Genomic DNA, 18,288 nt, shown 5'->3' with positions numbered 1-18,288 from the left:
ACATGAGAATCAAGCCCTATTGATTATTGCCCTCAAAGGTCATTAGATCTATTGATTTCTGGGTTTCCATTTTCTGAATATTACAATACTCCTAAAAGATTCCACCTAAACATTAGGAAGAACTTCCTGACAGTAAGAGCTGTTCGACAGTGGAATTTGCTGCCAAGGAGTGTGGTGGAGTCTCCTACTTTGGAGGTCTTTAAGCAGAGGCTTGACAACCATATGTCAGGAGTGCTCTGATGGTGTTTCCTGCTTGGCAGGGGGTTGGACTCGATGGCCCTTGTGGTCTATTCCAACTCTATGATTCTATGATTCCTCTATCCTATCAGCGCCAGATTTGGAGTGGTGCAGGCAGTTCCTCCACACAGGGCACTGAGCTGAGGGGGTGCAATAATAAGAAGATCTATAATTGAGAAGATCCATGGGGTGGGGGCAGGCAAATTCTGGCCTCGCTCAGGGCACTGTATTACCAAACATTACCAAAGTCCACCACTGATCCTATGATTGCTTACTTAGACTTAAACTCCAATAAGTATGTGCAGGATTTCTGCCTAAGTGAAAAAAAGTATTTACATAAGATATAATTTTAACACACAAAGCCTCAAAATACAATTTTTAATGGCTCAAATATATAAAAACCACAAACTGATATATAAATAATTTTAACAGTACATACATGGATCAACAATACTTAATACAAACACTCATCACTTGTTGACACTCTGACTACTGAAGGACATGGTGTGAGGTTATATAAAAATGCAAATCACCATTGGATGCTAGTCATCCAGAGAAAAGCCAGCCCAGATGTGCAAATGTACGTAGCAGGGGTGTTGATGGGTACTTGAAAGGACTCAGGACATAGGCCCATGACACAAATACTGTACATGCTAATTTGCACATAAAAGTTGACAGGCATCTGCTGTCTGAAAAGCCATTAAAAAAAAATAAGTTTAAGAAGTTTAAAAAGAAGGAAAGGGGCAGGAGATTCAGGGCTCATTTGTGCTTCCATTTGGGCCATGATTTCTAGGCACAGGTCTGGGAAGTCTTTCTTTTGTCCTGCCACTTTCCCTGGAAAACCCTCTGTTTACTACCAAATTGAAGCAAGCGTCAATTGGGGTTTCTGCGGACTGGCATGTCTTCCAATTCAGCAGTAAACTCTGGGAAAGTGGGGCAGGACAAAAAAGACAACAACAACCTACTGGGACCTAGAAGTCACAGACCAAACAAAAGAAATAATAAAAGAAGTCCCACTCAGCATGGCCAATGGCCAGGGATGATGGGAGTTGGAGTCCGATGACATCTAGAAGGCCACAGGTCACCTACTATACATCATAGCACATTGCAAGAATGAAATGAGGTAGAAGAAAAAAAGCAGTATTAGAATTTCTCAGAATCACAGCTCTGATGTTTCTTCCCTCTCCTTAACCTCATTATAGGGCAGATGTGGGGAAACTTTGGCCCTCCAGATGTTGGTAAACTACAACTCCCATCACCCTTGGTCATTGATCATGCTTGCTGGAAGTTGTAGTTCAGCAACATCTGGAGGGCCGAATGCTCCATATATATGGGGCTGGCAAATGTGAACAGTTCTGTTTATTCTGGCTGGCTGTTGATAATCCCATACTGAAGCAGTTTCCTTTGATGAGACTTGGAGCATAACTCTAGGGTTGCCATATTTCAAAAAGTGAAAATTTGACAACTTTGCCCAGAGTTGTTGAGCTTTTTTTTTTCTTAAAAAGAAGTTTTGGGGCTAGTTTTAAGGAAATTCACAAAAATCTAGGCTTCTGACATTGGTTGCCATATGTCCGGATTTTCCCGGACATTTCAGCGATTTCTGCACAGACACTGCTTCTGACTGCAGTATTCTGACTATGTCTGGGAAATTCCAGACGTATGGCAACCCTACTTAACTTTCCAAAGGCTTTGATCATGTTGTGTTCAACAGGCTCACAATTATGCTAATATTTAATGCTTGGAGTCTAAAAATATTTTGGAACATGCAATGCACTCTTTTGTTCTATCTTAATGCGCAACATAGTTAAAATATTTCTTTATTGAAGCCGCATTATTGTGTTCCACACCATTCCATCCCAAACTGCCAGTCAGGGAGACATTGCCAAGTAATTCTCATTTTCTCTTTCTCTCTCCAAGCTATAGATGTGATTCATAAGACAGTGGTTCCATGTGCCACCTGAGTCACGTGGCAGCTACTGCCTCCTTAGGCCCACACTACCCTGGTAACATCTGATAGGAAGAACATTATGGGCTGGACAAGGCTGGCAGGGGAAGCAGAGAGAATCCCCATCAGTTGCTGTTTCCGTTCTAAGTGCTGAGAGCAGCGTGGGATTCTGCCACATTCAAGCAGCTCCCATGCTGTTCAGATAATGTATGAAATGACCCCTGGTCTAAAGCATTTCACTTGCGGCTGGCATCAGTGTTCTGGAGAAATTCATTGCCTGTTGCATTTAAAAACCTTCCAATGAATGTGTTCTTTGTATTTTAAAATAAGCATAAAACCAGCACACAAAACTAAAGCCACAAAGATGTATTTAGTTAGAAGCTGAATCAGGTGGGGGGGGGACATGTTCAGCCCCCCCCCCCAAACGCTGGTTGCTGCCTTTATTTGGGTAATCTTTATGCACCAACTCCAGCTGAGGGATTCTGGGTAGAATGCAACAAAGAGCAGACCTACTGAAATGAACGGACCTAACTCAAGTAGAATCAATAGAATCGGTGTTCATTAATTTCAATGGGTCTGCTTTGAGTAAAACTTAACCTGAATTTCAACAAAGCCCTACTCACAGTAGATCCACTGACATTAAGGGAAAGATTCAACTAACAAGTCCCTTCCATGGAAGCCCTATGTAGGGACTTCTGCTTGGACAAGGGGGCTCTCCTCCCCATGAGCCCCTTGCAAGGGGAAATATGGAGAACCCCCAGAAAAGTACATGGTGGGAGAAGGGGGAAATGCTTGCCCTGATGGAACAATTGCCTTAGCAGATAGGAATTCCTCCCTACTAAACATAAGCCTATTAACTTCAATGGGTGTATGTACTCTGCCTGGGACTTGTGTTGACTACTATCTTGTTTATAACTCTGTGCTATTGTTTTGCTCCATATGAAAGTTTGTTAACGATTAGCAAGAAAAGAGGGTTTGTTTATCCTTTAGGGTCAAAATAGGTGTTCGTTTCTACCAGTTCTCTTAAAAGACAGGTACACAACACAAATACGGAAGTGCTAAATATGCAGCTCTCACTTATGAGTTCCTCAGAAAACTCAATTTTGCTGCAGAGCCTTTTGCTTTTTATCTTGCCTCCCTGCCTCCTTTATGCACAATGATCTCAAAGACCTAGCTACCATTCCAGTGTGGGATTACTAATCTGCTGGATTTATTTTATAGAACAGCAATTCTTTTAAAAATTTCACTCAAAGCAAAGGAATTTGCAGCCCTATCCATTTCAACTGAGAGAGCTTTATATGCTTAAATCTCACCCATTGAAATAATAGCACTTAAAAATACAGGATTGTTCAACAGTATAGCCTTTATTTCCTGTCCCACCCCATAACTGTGGAGGAGCAGAATAAACAGGCAAAATATGCTTCCTCACCAATTTTAACTGTTTATTCAAATAAATAGAAATATTACAAATTTACAAAATCACTGTGCTATTCATTTACAATGTACTTTTAAAAAAGTTTGTTAGTACTGAAGTTTGTGCCAAGTTTTTGTACTGTACACAGCCTCTTTCTTTGGAGTCACCTGCACTTAGTCATGTAGCACAAGAGCTCTTTCCTAAACTTCGCAGTCTCAGGAACAGGGAAGAAAATTGGAGAAACTAACAAGATTCCTTACCTTCTCCTGGACAGGCTGCGAATTATACTTTTATAAAGTGTGACAAAACATATTCAGCTGTCTCTGTGCACTCAGCTCTTTTCACAGGCTACAAAAATAAAAACGCATTGCTATGTTACCATAATAAGTTAAACACAACCATTAAAAAGTTCAACATTTACATTTGGCCACAGTAAAATCTATACACAGAGAGGCTGAACTTCGTTCCCCATCACCTTAAAGCTATTGTCTCTATTACTCCAGCCAAAAATACTGTAACACAAGGGGTTGGTTTTCCATAAGATCATAAGAAAAACTGTCTTTCTCGATTAAGATTTTGAGCAGTAAAATTTCTTTTCTTACAACTGCCCCAAACAAATGTGGAACAAATTCCCAGCGCAGGGTGCCCAAGAGGGAGGCACCTCTCATGCTCAAAAGGGTGTAGGGGGCGATTAAGCACATTTCCTTCCACGCACTATGTGCACAGAGATGAATTGTTCGTCTGAGCTGCAGTAATCCATTGAAAAGGGGTCGAGATGAAAGCAATTCTTATAACAGACAGAGGCGTGGCTGAGCTTGGAAGCTCAGCCTAACGCAACGTGTTATGTTATTTTTCAGAAAACACACACACAGCTTTCTGCCTACGGAGGAGGAAATCCGTTCACAGTCAACAACAGGTGATGCGGGAAGGCGACCTTTGGCGACGAAGAACCAACTACGCCACGGCGGGCTCGGGTCTGGCTGCTTCTTGGCCGAGGACCCTTTCTTTGGGGCTTCTCCCGGGAGAAGGAGCCCCTGGCCGGCCGGCCGCTCACAGCGTGCCCAAGTGCGGCAGCGTCTCCAGCTTGTCGGCGCGGTCGCGGGCGGCGGCGCTCTCGACGCCGCGGAGCCACTCGGTGCACTTGCGCACCAGCCCTTCGTCGGCCACGCACGCTCCGGGGACGCCGGCCGCCCCTTCGCCGCCGGCCTCCTCCTCGTACTCCACGTCGTCGTAGCGGTGGCGCTCGTTGAGCAGCGACACCTGCAGCAGGGCGCGCAAGTCCCCCCCGCCGCCGGCCGAGCCCCCAGCCAGGGGGCGCTTCGCGGCGTCCGGGGAGGCGGAGCGGGGCGTCCTCCCGCGGGGCCGCCGCTGCTGCTGCTGCTGCTGCTGCTTCTCCAGGCTCCGGCGCTGCAGCACCCGGATCGCCTCGGGAGGAAGGCTGAGCGAGAAGCGCAGCGCGGCCTCCCCGCGCCCCGCTTGCGCCGCCGCGCAAAGGCTCTCGCAGGAGCGCGCGCCCGGGCCCGGCGGCCCCGCGACCGAGCGGCCTCGCCACGCCGGAGACGGAGGCGCCCCCGCGGCCGGGGCGGGCGGGTTCCTGGCGGCCGGCGCGCCTCTGCTGCGCGGCAGCTGCCTCGGGAGAGAAGCGCTGGGCCAGGAGCTCGAGAAGGCGCCGGGGCGCTCCGCGGGGACCCCGCCGCCGCCGCGACCTTTCCGAGGGGGCTTGGCTGGCGCGAGGGGGGGCGCCGGCGCCTTTTTGGCAGCGCCCGGGCTCGGCTGCTGCGCATTCCGGAGCTGGAGTCGGGGGGCGGCAGCAGGTGGTGGCGCGATAGGAGGCAGGGACATGGCGCGGCCGCCGGCGGGAGCCCCTTCCCTCCTCCTCCTCCTCCTCCTCCTGTGTCTTGTAGTTCAGCTCGACATCTTCGCCTCGGCGGCGGAGGCGGCCAGCCTCTCGCCCTCAGCCGGGGCTTCCAGGCAGCATCCGCCAACCAGCCCGGCTGCTCGGCGAACGTCGCTCTCTGGCACTGCGGATGAATGAGACACGCGGCGGTCGCGGCTGGTTGGAGGCGAGAGGAGGAGCCGAGAGGGCCGGGCGGGGGGAGAAGAGGCGAGGGCTTCGGCGGAGGCCGGCCAGCGAGCCGGGCGCCGTGGCTGCGGACGCGCGGGCGGGCAGCCGCCCCCTATCAGGCGGAAAGAGAAAGTCCCGCGGGGTGGGGGCGGCATCAGGCAGCCGGGGCCCGTCTTGCGCCTCCAAGAACACGACTTTGCGCGCCTGTAGTCTGGCTCTCCTTAAAACGCGCGCACACATATATATCGTCTCTCCCCGTTATGCCCCGTCTGGTCTATTGCGCGCAGAATAAATGTCAGGCTATATCAGAGGTTGAGTTGACACAAGAGCAGCTATTTGTTCGCGGATGTTCTGCACGGAGCCTAAAAGCGCAGTTAGGGAAGAAAAAATAACGAAGGCGTCTAATGAGCAGGTGGGATGCTATAGGCATAAGATCAGCTTAAAGATTCAGATCCAAAAGGGATTGCAGGCACAGTAAGTCTCCATAGTTGCAGTTTTAAGGTTCAGTAGACTTTGGGAAGAAGGCAGCAACAGCTTAACTCCCCATCTTTGTCAACATAAAGCTTGGCTTGTAACCCGGATCTCATCCCATTTATACATGGAATTAGCAAACCAGTAGCACACCCACACAGGGGCCCCAATACACTAACATGATATGCAAAGAAGCTGAACAAAACATACACTATGTACTCACACCCTTCATCATTCCACACATCTATAAGACATCCATTTTTAAAGCCGCCTTACACCGAACTATAAGTATTATCTATCCCCTCCTCTACTTGGGAGAGGTTTTTTTATTTAGCAAGTAAATACATGAATGCTATTTAACTTTTCACCACACCATACAAGGCTTGTATAAATAGCCAACCTAGCAAAATTGGGTGTAGAACCCTTTCTTCCCCATGGCAATTTGCACGATGCCAAAATTACAGCATATGGTGTCTAAACATCAAAGATGGTGTTTTTCTTGAATTCTAAAGCTTTTATTAGCTCTTAGTTTTTAATGTTGCATGTTAATGCTGGAAATTGTCACTTTATTTAGCATTGCTAAGATACACCACAATCCATCTTTAATATTTTATTCAAATAAATCCTACATACGACTTACGTCCTGACTTTCAGCAGCACACGATACACATTTGCACCAGTTTATATACCCTGCATCTGTCTACAGTGGTACCTCGCAAGACGAAAAACTCGCTAGACGAAAGGGTTTTTGGTTTTTTGAGTTGCTTCGCAAGACGATTTTCCCTATGGGCTTGCTTCGCAAGACGGAAACGTCTTGCAAGTTTGTTTCCTTTTTCTTAAAACCGTTAATACAGTTGCGACTTGACTTCGAGGAGCAACTCATAGCACGCGGTGTGGTAGCCTTTTTTGAGGTTTTTGAAGACTTTGGTGATTTTTGAAGCTTTTCCAAAACTTTTCCGACAGTGTGCTTCGCAAGACGAAAAAATCGCAAGACGACAAAACTCGCGGAACGAATTAATTTCGTCTTGCGAGGCACCACTGTATATCCTTCATCTACCAACTGTATTCTCCACTTCCATAACCTGTTACACATTCAGTCCCCTGCAAACTACAGTGTACTCACTGTTAAGACCACGTTAATGGAAGACAATCTTACCCAGCTACGAGTGATCACCAAAGAAGAAGTAGTAAACAGAAACACTGAATGTGTGAAGGGAATGCAGGAGCCCAGGGATCTACTATATAATGGTTTGGCATGGGACATGAACCAACCCAGTAATATCCAAGTGAAATTATTCTACAAAACGGGTAGATCTTCAATTCAAGAGTGCATATTTTTAAAGTATATTTATTTTGTAGTCAATGATTTAATATATTACTCATAAGCACTTTTAGTCAAGTGTATTTTAAGTATCACAGTACAAAAAGTTGGCATTTAAAATATAATCTTAACAAGAAGTTCAAGCATTTAAAAACAGCCTTACACATTTACAGTCTTTCCAGGCTAACGCATACTTTAACTTTTCAAAAAAGCCCCATCAGCTATAAATTTGGCAAATACTTCATTTTACAATAATTTTAAAATTCTTTGGGAAAAGCATGTAACAATAATGCACAAATGGTACGATAAATATCAAATTTTAGACAAAAGTATTTTACCTGAAATCCAAAGACTACTTTGATCTAGTTTTGAGATTAAACTATGTTAGCCAAACCTGATGCAACAGTTTTAAGACTCCGACATTACCAAATATTTTAAGAACAAATATTTAAAGGTTTCCTGATGTGCCAGTGCTGTGTGTTTTTAAAAGATTATTTTGCTAACACAATTTAATCTATTGTGGAAGGTGGATTTCACCATTTCAGGCGCTGAAACAATCCAAGTAAACTTGGGAGAAATGTAGTTGGCTTCCAAAAATATTGCAGATTTCTTCTCAGTTCACTTTAACCTAGGCAGGACGTGAAACATTTTAGCACTGCATCCCTTTAAAAGAAAAGAAAAAAAGATAATTTCACCATGTGTTGTATGCCTATACTGCATGCTAATTTTATCAACCACATTTATTATCGTAACACTCACAATAATTGTGATAACAACATCTAGTTACCAAATGAACTCCAGGAAATCAGATACAAACCTGGTTTGTATGACACAATCAAACCTTGACTGCATCTCGTGGTCATTAAAGAAATGCCTTAACCACAAATCTGGTTTTGGACAGCATGCTAAGCCAAACTTTAGCTTAGTTCAATGCAAAGCTACAAAGGACCAGGGAGGAGATAAAACACCTGTGAGCATTTCTCCAGGAGTTCACACGGTCCCAGCAAGTTATAGTTTGACTTACCATGTTGTGTGAACCAGGCTACTGTGTTACTGATGGTCTGAGAAAGGAATCTTCTTCCTCAATATGCTTTCAATAAATACATTCTCAGGTGAAATTGTCCCTGTTTTATTTTGAGCAGTATATCATGATGAGCAATATGCTTTCATAGGAATAAGCACCACTGAATTTAACAGAACTTACTTTCAAGTAAGCATGTATCAAGACAGAGCGTACACAATTAGCTGTTCTTTGGTGGCAGGTTGTCAACTAGGCATCACAAGATCTAGTGTGTTGCTTTCAAAACAATCCTCTGCCCTTTAAGGAAGGGAATATTAGAAGCTCAACTTTGTAAGAAGATGCACAGTACAAGGTTAAGTTGAGTGTAACAGGAAATTTGCTTTTTGATAGCAATTGTAAAATATTTAGTGATGTAAGATGTGCTAGATACGATTACATAGGAAAAAAATCTGAAGAATAGTTTCTCACAAGAACAGTTTTTAAAAGCTGCAAGATAACTATACAGGCTCTTATTTTTGCAGGGCAAAAGAGCAAGCTGACTCACCGTGCATAAGGGATATATGACAGACTATACCTGAAAGAGAAAGAGGAAAAGTTAACATTAGCTCACTCTTCCTGCTTTACTCCACCTTCTACAATGTCAACCTGTTGTAATATGTCCTTTAGATTACCTATTCAGATTATACGTAAGTTTAGAATAAGAGGGCTTTTGAAAGAACTAGGTGTACTGCCAAGGCATTCCTGAATCCACTCTCCATTTCAGATTTTGTTGCAAGCAAATTACACAGCCTCCTGCAAGATGGTACACAAGCTGGCCTTATGCAAGAACCGAAGTAGTCCAAGAGGAAGCAAAAACAGCCTTGAAAATAAGCTTGCTAGGGTCTGACGGAGGTAGGATGGAACACAGTGTCCTCCTTGCACTAATGCACTCATTCACCTGCATGAAATACCTTGTTGCCCATGGCTACCAGGCTAGTACTAAACAAGGCTGTAATAAAATAGGACACTATCTTCGCCCCTACATGCAGTTTAATAAATTTAAATTTAGAAAACTCTTACAGAAAAAACAATTTGGAATCTATTTCCTCCCCATCTAATACTGAATGACCTCCAACGGTATATGCCTACCAAAAAATGGACTTCCCTGCTTTTGCTTTCATTACTCCTGATCTCATTGGGGAGCTCCTGGTAACTTACATAGAAATCTCAAAGCTCACAAGAACACAGTTTAAAAACTACTAATATGCACACATACATATTTATTCCTATAGCCCTACTTGGACCTCAAAATCCAAGCAACAGGTGGGAGAGGGTGCAGGGAAGGAGAGAGAAAAGATAAATCAATTCTGCTTTTTTTATATACCTGCAGTATGTTCTGAAGCAGAGGAGATACTTTTTTAAAAGGCTACGGATGAAGACAGCAATATCACATTGCACAGCTTGCAAGATAACATACCGTACTTACATGCTGAGTTTTATATGACAGCAGTGTTAAAAAAGTTTATAATGACTTACCAGGTCATTGCCAAGAACTGCAGAATGCAGAAGAGCAGAGCTAGCCCTTTCTTGCCCCACTAGAGAGAAAGAGATTAGGAACACATGGTGAGCTTGTTGACACTTTATAAAATCAATAAATTTAAAATGAGTCTCAAGAAGTTCCAATGGCAAATTAACCCTTATTAAAATGCTTGAGCAAAATGCATTACTATTCAATTCCATTAGAGGGCATAGCCCAAAGTATGCATTAGGAAGTAACTTTTGCCAAAGCCAATGGGACTTCTTCCCAAGCAAGCTTATATAGGACTGCAGTATTAAATATGCAAATATTTTCACTAGAATGGCTTACCCAATATAAAATATTATGTTAACTAGATGTTTTCATTAAAAATGAAAGCAAACACTACACGGCCAGAATTACATCAGCAGTAAAAACACTAAGAGCAGGAGTGGGGGACATATGGTTTTCTGGATATTGTTGGACTCCAACTCCCATTATGCCCAGCAAGCATGGACAATGGTTAGGGGTGATGGGAGTCATAGTCCAACAATGTCTCGAGGGCCACAGGTTCCGTGTGCTAGATTTAGAGTGTGTTACACAAGCCCTAAACCCAAGGACCTTTCAGACTTCAGTTAGACACAGCAAAGCCTACAGACCCAGCTTTCAACATTAAACTAATTTATGCTGATGACACATTAAATCTGGTAAGGGGTCACCAGTATGGCACCCCTGGGTGTAATGGTGCTCTTGAGGAATTTCCATTTTTTCCTCTGTGTGTACAAAAGCTTTGTGTCTTTCATTGGTAGTTTTGTTATCATCCTGTTTAAAATTACGAAGTTTTTTTCTGCATTGGATCAATGTTTCCGTGGTGCTGGCAAACATTAGATTTGCGATTTTTATTGTGTAGTCTACTAATATAAACTTAATTTGATGGGATTTTGGAGAACCCATGCATGCAAATTCAAGAGGTCTGTTTTAACTCCACTAGATCAAACTTTTACCCAAACCCCTTGGAAACACAAAGTGTGTGTACACGTATGTACTGCACTTTTTGTTGGGAGGGGGTGGAGCACTTTCAAAATTCCAAATGTGCCAATACACCCAGAAAGGTTGGTATTAAGACAATATTACTTACCCAGAACACAGCACATAGGGTACAGATAAAACACAACTGGAGAAAAGGAGAATCATATCAGTATATACTTAAGCAATACATAATTTATGCAATATTCTCCCACTAAAACTCTGGAATGTAGAAAATCTACCAAAGTTAGTGCATTCTTGGCAGTTAGTGCATTCTTGGCAATATTTTATTTAGTATCTTTCCAGAAGCACTATGTACCCATTCCCCTCCATTTTCTCATTTAAAATCAAAAGATACCACCGAAGCATTACATAGTCATAACCTAACTTGAATTACCTATTCTGCTGACAAAATTAGTTTGATAAAATTGAACACAATCTTCAATTGTCTACTTGTATCATACCACTTTCCGATTCCTCCTAAAAACAGATATGTTATACATAACACAATTTTTTTTTGGGGGGGGGAGGGAACATCTCAGTGATGTTATGAAGTTCTAATTTAAATACCAACCCTGCCAGAATACCTCCAGGGAAACTCAACATTACGCTTCATTATTTTCAAATACAGAAAAGATGTAGCTTACCAGCATAACAATTGTCACAATTAATCTTGTTGGTTCAAACATCTTTTTCAGTTGTTTCACAGGGCCCATCAAGAAGCAAGTACTGGGTTGTAAGAAATTAAACAATAAGCATGCCTGCCATTAACTGAACCAAAGAAGCATGTGTGTTTGTTGAACGGCACTGTTTATAGTTTAAACCCCATACCCCTCTATTAGTGTTGAAAGCATAATGAGAGGAGAACTGATTTACACTGAGAATATAGGAAGACCTTGCAATCCAGCTAGTTTGCGAATTTCATGAAGCAGCTGCCTCCTTGTGGCACTGGCACTCTACTTGTTCCTTAGAATCACCACAGATTTAAATTACTCAAGCATTACGGAGTTACAAGTTTTAACCCAGTTCTAAAAAACTGCCAAAAGTTCAGATGCAAGTCATATTAGCAGACCAAAAAAAAAAAAAAAAAGGTACAGTGTTACACATAAAAACATTGCTTTAAAAGCGTAAGGGTGTTGTCTAATTTTTAAGAAGTATGTCTGCAATACCAGCAAGTAGCCCAGTGCTTAATTACTCCTAGAATATCCAGATGGATTTAATGAGCTTTCCCAAGGATACTGGAAAGAGACACGCACCCATGTTTTACTGGGACAAAGCAGAGAAAGAACAGGAGCTGACTTTTTGCAGTGCAAAAACTTCAAAACTGAAGTTCTCGACAGACAAAATTGGTGGTGGAGCAAACTACTTAATATTGAAGAAGTAAGTACATGGAAAAATGTGTATGTAATCAGTTTTGCATGTAAATGATTGCCTGGTAGCCACACGCAACAAGGAACTGCATGCTGGTGAGTGGGGGGTTGGTGAGGAGGGGATGGAGCCCTTTGTCCCATGGCTCCTATAAGAGGGAAATTTCCTTTGTAAAAGCATAGAAATGGAGCCATCTGCTGGAAGGAGGGCAGAGGTCTAGATCCTTAGGCTACCAATCCCCTGCAAACTAGCAACTTATTTGTTGCTAGTAATTTTTGTGGGGTTATTACAAGGGTGGTGTGCATACTACTAATCTACTCAGATAGGCAGGTGTGCCCCAGTTCCTTTTGTGAAATATCAGTATTTTCTGATATTTTCATTTTACAAAGAGATTCAATTTTTATTATGTCCTTTCTTTTAAAAGTACAATATACAATGTTTTTCTCAGTTTGCAGTTCTCTCCAAATGAATTGTAAAACTACACATCTCATTAAAACTTTTAAATAAATAAATCTGTCCATACCTGGCTAATGCAGCAATATTTCCTAAGGTATAGAACACTGCAAAGAGTTTTGTGCCAGAGCCTGGGAGCCAAAGCATTGCTGTCCCCTATACAAAATAAGCCCAGTTGCAAACTTTAGAAGCGTGGTGATGTCAGAGTGGTAAGGCATTAAATAATATACTAACGCAAAATCAACACAGCAGCAAACATCTAGCACATTCTAATATTACCCTCTGCTGGCAACTAAATATACTGATGTTAATTAACTGCCTCTAAGTGTTTAACTGTGACAGACTTAAATAGCTGGAATTAATAGAAATGCATGTATGAGTCAATCAGTTTATCTACCAATTTATACAATTACTCTTCTTACAAAGTACAACTAAAAAGGCAGAAGCCCAAATTTAAGCCAATTCAGTAAATCACATCTTCCTGACTGTAAGAAATGAATTATTTGAAATAATATTTCAAATCAACAGTACTTCCCAGTGCATGTTTCTGTCTCTCAATATAAGACCACCAGGAAACTTAGATCTTACAAGGGACCTTCCATTCAGAATGGTAAAAATGATGTGGCTAGTCTTGTTTAATCTCAGGCCATGAGATAAATGCCTCCCCATTCTTTATGATCCAAGAATGAAACCTTGTCCTGCACACCCTCGTTTACAAAACAGAGAATGGCCACGATGTGAAGCAGCCCTTTTTCTGTGTGAACACCCAGACTGTATCTGGGAGATCTCTGAGCTCTTCTATAGTTTCCGTTCTATGCTTGATTTAAGTTCTGAAGGCTTTCCCTGACAGCTTATGAAAAATGGTTGAATGTTTTTAAATATTCATGCTGATATTTTTATTAACTGTAAAGACAGTTTGGTATATAAGTGGCATATATATGAATTAAATATAATTTTAATTGTCACCATCACTGCTCAACTGATTTTTAGAGTTAGGTCTGAAATTGGTCTGAGCTCATATTTACAGGTAAATGTGATTGATAAATGCAAGTGAACAGCAGTATATGAAGACATACCCTGTCCTGCACAACCCTTTCAAGGAGCACCATGTCTGAATGGCTTTATCACATATATTTAAAAAAACCTCCCCGCACGCAGAAATTTCATGTATATGCATTTGAGACTAGGTGGCTAGTCTCAAATGCATATACTGTAGTGCTATAACAGCATTAAAGGGATAAGGGGATTTTGAGGTGAAGTGTATTATACAATCTTATTTCAGAATGAAATCAAGACAGTGCCATGAGAGCTATACCACTTTCTGAACATTGAGATTTATTATCGCTTGCCCAAGGAATTTTATGTATCCCTAATTTTTTTTTGTTCAAGAACAGAAAGTAAAAAGAAGTACAAGCAGAGATCCAAGAAACCAGGTTGCTTTTCATATGTTCTACAAAGTTTTTACTTACAAGAATGGAGCACACAATGCCACTTGCAAAGCAGATAGCAAACCATTTGACTCGAGTACTAAAACTAAGAGTTGAAGAATCAAGCACCTGTGGGTGAAGAAAGAAAGAAATTAGCTTCTAACAGTACTATATCTTAGACCAATTCACATAAACAGGTTTCTCAACTAACGGTTTGCTAGTCACATAATTGCTGAATAACAGAGAACATGTACAGACTATGTCTTTGAGCCAAAAGCCTTTTCTCCACAGGTAGGGTTCTTTTTTGACCAAGTGGAAGAGCTCTGTGTGAGGTAAGTAATCTCGAAACTTTAACAAATCACCACTAGTGTTTGTGCACTTCAGCCTGGATCGCTCAGTTGGTTAGAGCAGGCATAGGCAAAGTCGGCCCTCCAGATGTTTTGGGACTACAACTCCCATCATCCCTGACCACTGGTCTTGTTAGCTAGGGATGATGGGAGTTGTAGTCCCAAAACATCTGGAGGGCCAAGTTTGCCTATGCCTGGGTTAGAGCGTAGTGCTGATAATGCCAAGGTTGCAAGTTCAATCTGCGTATGGGATGGCTGCATAATTCTGCACTGCAGGCGGCTGGACTATATGATCCTCAGGGACCCTTCCAACTCTACAATTCTATGATTCTGTAAGCCTGAACCTCCAGGGACAGTATTGTGTTCAAGAGCACTAAGCTACCTTTCGGAGGAGTGCAACCCAGTCCAGAACAGGCTGTCTCTTCACCTCCCCAACTCAAGAACTTTGAACAGAGAACACCACTGTCATTTCAGGATCTGGCTTTTTCTCCAATATGTTTAGGGCAAAATACATTGTTCTTACTCCTCCCTCAAACCCACTGTAGAAAGCATGCAAATTTTGGAGATTCAATACAAAAAGTTGAAGATATCAGCAACTGAACATCTTTCCTAAATGGAGTTTGCTGTCTTTGAAATTGGAACGCACAATGGCGAATATTGTGAACCAATCTCCTACACCCAGGCCCACCCCTCTGTTTGACTTTTACACATTCATGAAGTATGAAGGGGGAGCTAGCTACATAGGCTTATTTATGCAACTGGGATCCCCAACAAGGGGCACAATATTGAGGGCATGGCCTGGTGAGGTGGCCCTCTTCACAACAAGGTCTAGCACATGAACAGGTCTTTATTTTCAAACACTTCTGCACAGCATTCCCTTCAAAGGTTGAAAGACCTGAAAACTCCAGCACCCTCTTAAGAGTACTCACTGTCCACCAAAGCATGTCAATGTAAGAAACATCACCTAGGAAGGACATTTCCCCTATTGCTGCTTACTCCTTCCCTACCTTCTTATTGGAAGACTCTCATATCTTGCTCCCATGTCCCCACCCTAAAAAAAGAAACTCAAAACTTTTGCTCACTGCCGACCATGTACTTTACACAGGTGTTCTGCCAGTGTAGAGCCAATTAAGGCCTCAAAACCTGCCAAAAACAAGGGCAGGAACTGAACTGGGCAGAGCAGTTTATGTTCATGTGAAATGAAAATGTTCTTGTTTGCTTTGAGAGCAAGTAGCACAGCATAAGCAGTTAGAAGTCGTAAAAGTATGAGTAAACAAGATTAATCTGATGGACATAATGTATGATCCTTCAAGTGATATAAGGTGGCATCTCCTGGAGCCAAGGCGTCCAAGCCAACTTCCAGTTCCTGATCCCATCCCATCTCGCATCAAACTCTTATCATCACTATATAGGACTTGGCATGCCATACTTATTTTTGATCTAAAAATAAATTATCCCATACTTCATCTACTATATATTTTGGAAAGGGGTTTGTCCATTTGTTCTCTATAAGTTTGGATGCATCTCAAGATATCATCTCCAAACTTGGAACAAGGGTCCCCGAGGTGTGGGCGGCACTCTTCATTGACGTTTGGATACTGGCTGCCATCTTGAATCAAGATGGAGGACCGAAACATGACTTTGGTGTGACTTAACCCATTTTTTAGCATTGGTATTGTTGCCAAACTTGGCAAGAGGGCAGCTCTGAGCACTCCCTACTAATTCTTTCTATTGAGTTGCAACTTTTAACACTATGATCTGTTAAAATTTGTAGATTTAACACGATTATATTCTGGTTTAATTTTGGCCAAGCTGTTTACAATTAATTTTTTAAAATAAAAAGCCTTGTTATTTTTTAATCCACCTAAAAGAATCAAGGCCACAGACAATTACAAAGATAAGCCAGTACAGGGAAAATGGAAGACCTCCTGAATGTCTCTCTTCCACCTCCCTCCCTCCCTGCCCTTGCCTCATGCTTAAGGAGATAGTTGTATCTGCAGCTGTTCTTGTCAGTCCCCACCTTTAATTCATAGAGCTATTATCATGGACCATATATTAGTTTCTTAGGCCATTGTGCTGACTTCCTACTCTGTTGAAATGTCTTTTCCCATGACCAAAACAAATTTAAAGCTTTCAAAATGTAACAATGTATAACTTACCTTTTCCTATCAAAGTCTTTATCCACATATAGGCAGCAAGGAAAAGAAATACAAACATTCAACAGCAGCACCCAAAAGTGAGATTGCAAACAACTCTGACATTCCTGATCAGAGATTAGGGTTTCCTCATTTTGAGAGGAACTTTGTAAACTTTGAATATCCCAGGAAAACGTGTGATCCATATTTATGGTGTTTAGCCTTGACACAACTATGTATGGCTTACTCACCGCTTTATTCAGTATACCGTAATTACCCTGTCCCAGTAGTGTGTCCATGTATGTTCCATACATTTCTGAAGCTAGTTAAATCCACATTAGGGAAATTTATTCAGAACTGAAAGGCCTCATGAGTAGCTAAATGTGTAGCATTTTCAGAATATTATATACATTTTTACTTTTAAGTAAGATGTTATGAAGCTGGTGAATTCTCAAAATAACCCATCATACAATGTTGCAGCTGCCCACATGTAGAAGTGAACAAAACCACTTTTGGAGAAAAGTCTTTCTACTGAGCTTTAAAGCCAGACCAGATTAACTTGAAAACAGATAGGAAATATAATCTATATTTGCAGTTAGTAGATAGATAGTTAACCTTGAGGGAGCCAATGTTTCATTTTTCAAGGCCTCTGTTAAACAGATGCGATCATTTGTGTTGTGGTTGCTCATAGGTGACGCTGAGTGAGCTATTTACTAAACACACTCCACAATTAGCAAACCACCACTCCATTTCACAACTGCTCAATCTGAGCTAAGGGGTCAGACCAAGCTATTCTTTAGTAAGTAAAAGGGCAAGAGATGCCAGATGTATCTGTGCCCATTAGCCTTTTGCAGCAGATATTCATATTCATTAGGCACCACCGCAAAATAAAGAAGCAGTGACAAATTATTGCCTTTCATGCTCACATTCCAACTTCACCTCTTCCTCTCCTAACAATGCCTCAGGCTGCATCAGAATCTAACCAGTTAGGCATTTCAGATATAAATATTTCCATGTCCTTTCCGAGGAAGCCAGAGTGGAACTTCAATCCTTCTGCATACAATACAAATGCTCTTGCCTCTGATCTGAATGACCCACCTTCCCAATGTGAGAAGGACAAAAGCCTCTTCCCCAAGATCAACACAGATTGCAAAAACTCTCCTTAGTCCTCTGGCTCCTGGGAGACACCAGAGGAGGAGATGCTGTCAAATCCAGAGCCTGGTCCCTTCCTCAAATCTGCAGATCCCAGAGGGAAGAAGGAGCTGAGGGCACCCACAAATAACCACAGTCTACGGAGGCCCGATAGTGATGTATGGAAGTGAGAGCTGGACCATAAAGAAGGCTGATCGCCGAAGAATTGGTGCTTTTGAATTATGGTGCTGGAGGAGACTCTTGAGAGTCCCATGGACTGCAAGAAGATCAAACCTCTCCATTCTGAAGGAAATCAGCCCTGAGTGCTCACTGGAAGGACAGATCCTGAAGCTGAAGCTCCAATACTTTGGCCACTGCATGAGAAGAGAAGACTCCCTGGAAAAGACCCTGATGTTGGGAAAGATGGAGGGC

The 18,288-nt window shown here is 42.3% G+C and overlaps 2 protein-coding genes across 2 annotated transcripts in view; both read right to left on the bottom strand.

Moving 5' to 3' along the window:
• Positions 1-599: 599 nt before the first annotated feature.
• On the bottom strand, positions 600-5,846 carry PRR18 (proline rich 18). The gene has a single exon (XM_082215351.1). The coding sequence runs from the start codon at positions 5,436-5,438 to the stop codon at positions 4,647-4,649; it is 792 nt and encodes a 263-aa protein (XP_082071477.1). The 5' UTR covers positions 5,439-5,846; the 3' UTR covers positions 600-4,646.
• Positions 5,847-7,464: 1,618 nt separating this feature from the next.
• Positions 7,465-18,288, bottom strand: part of SFT2D1 (SFT2 domain containing 1) — an 11,270-nt gene continuing 446 nt past the window's right edge. Inside the window, exons 2-8 of the mRNA XM_082215367.1 lie at positions 14,286-14,372; positions 12,887-12,972; positions 11,643-11,724; positions 11,108-11,143; positions 9,990-10,048; positions 9,019-9,048; positions 7,465-8,116 (exon numbers count right to left, since the gene is read on the bottom strand). Coding sequence (XP_082071493.1) covers positions 8,077-8,116; positions 9,019-9,048; positions 9,990-10,048; positions 11,108-11,143; positions 11,643-11,724; positions 12,887-12,972; positions 14,286-14,372 — 420 coding nt within the window. The 3' untranslated portion in view covers positions 7,465-8,076. The remainder of the gene's footprint in view (positions 8,117-9,018; positions 9,049-9,989; positions 10,049-11,107; positions 11,144-11,642; positions 11,725-12,886; positions 12,973-14,285; positions 14,373-18,288) is intronic.

The sequence above is a fragment of the Podarcis vaucheri genome (assembly GCF_965113315.1).
Source record: "Podarcis vaucheri genome assembly, chromosome: 3".
Classification (NCBI taxonomy): domain Eukaryota; kingdom Metazoa; phylum Chordata; class Lepidosauria; order Squamata; family Lacertidae; genus Podarcis; species Podarcis vaucheri.
This window is presented reverse-complemented; position numbering and strand designations above follow the sequence as displayed.

Excerpts from the sequence above, each read along its gene's own strand:
- PRR18 (XM_082215351.1), bottom strand. The coding sequence starts at position 5,438 with ATGTCCCTGCCTCCTATCGCGCCACCACCTGCTGCCGCCCCCCGACTC.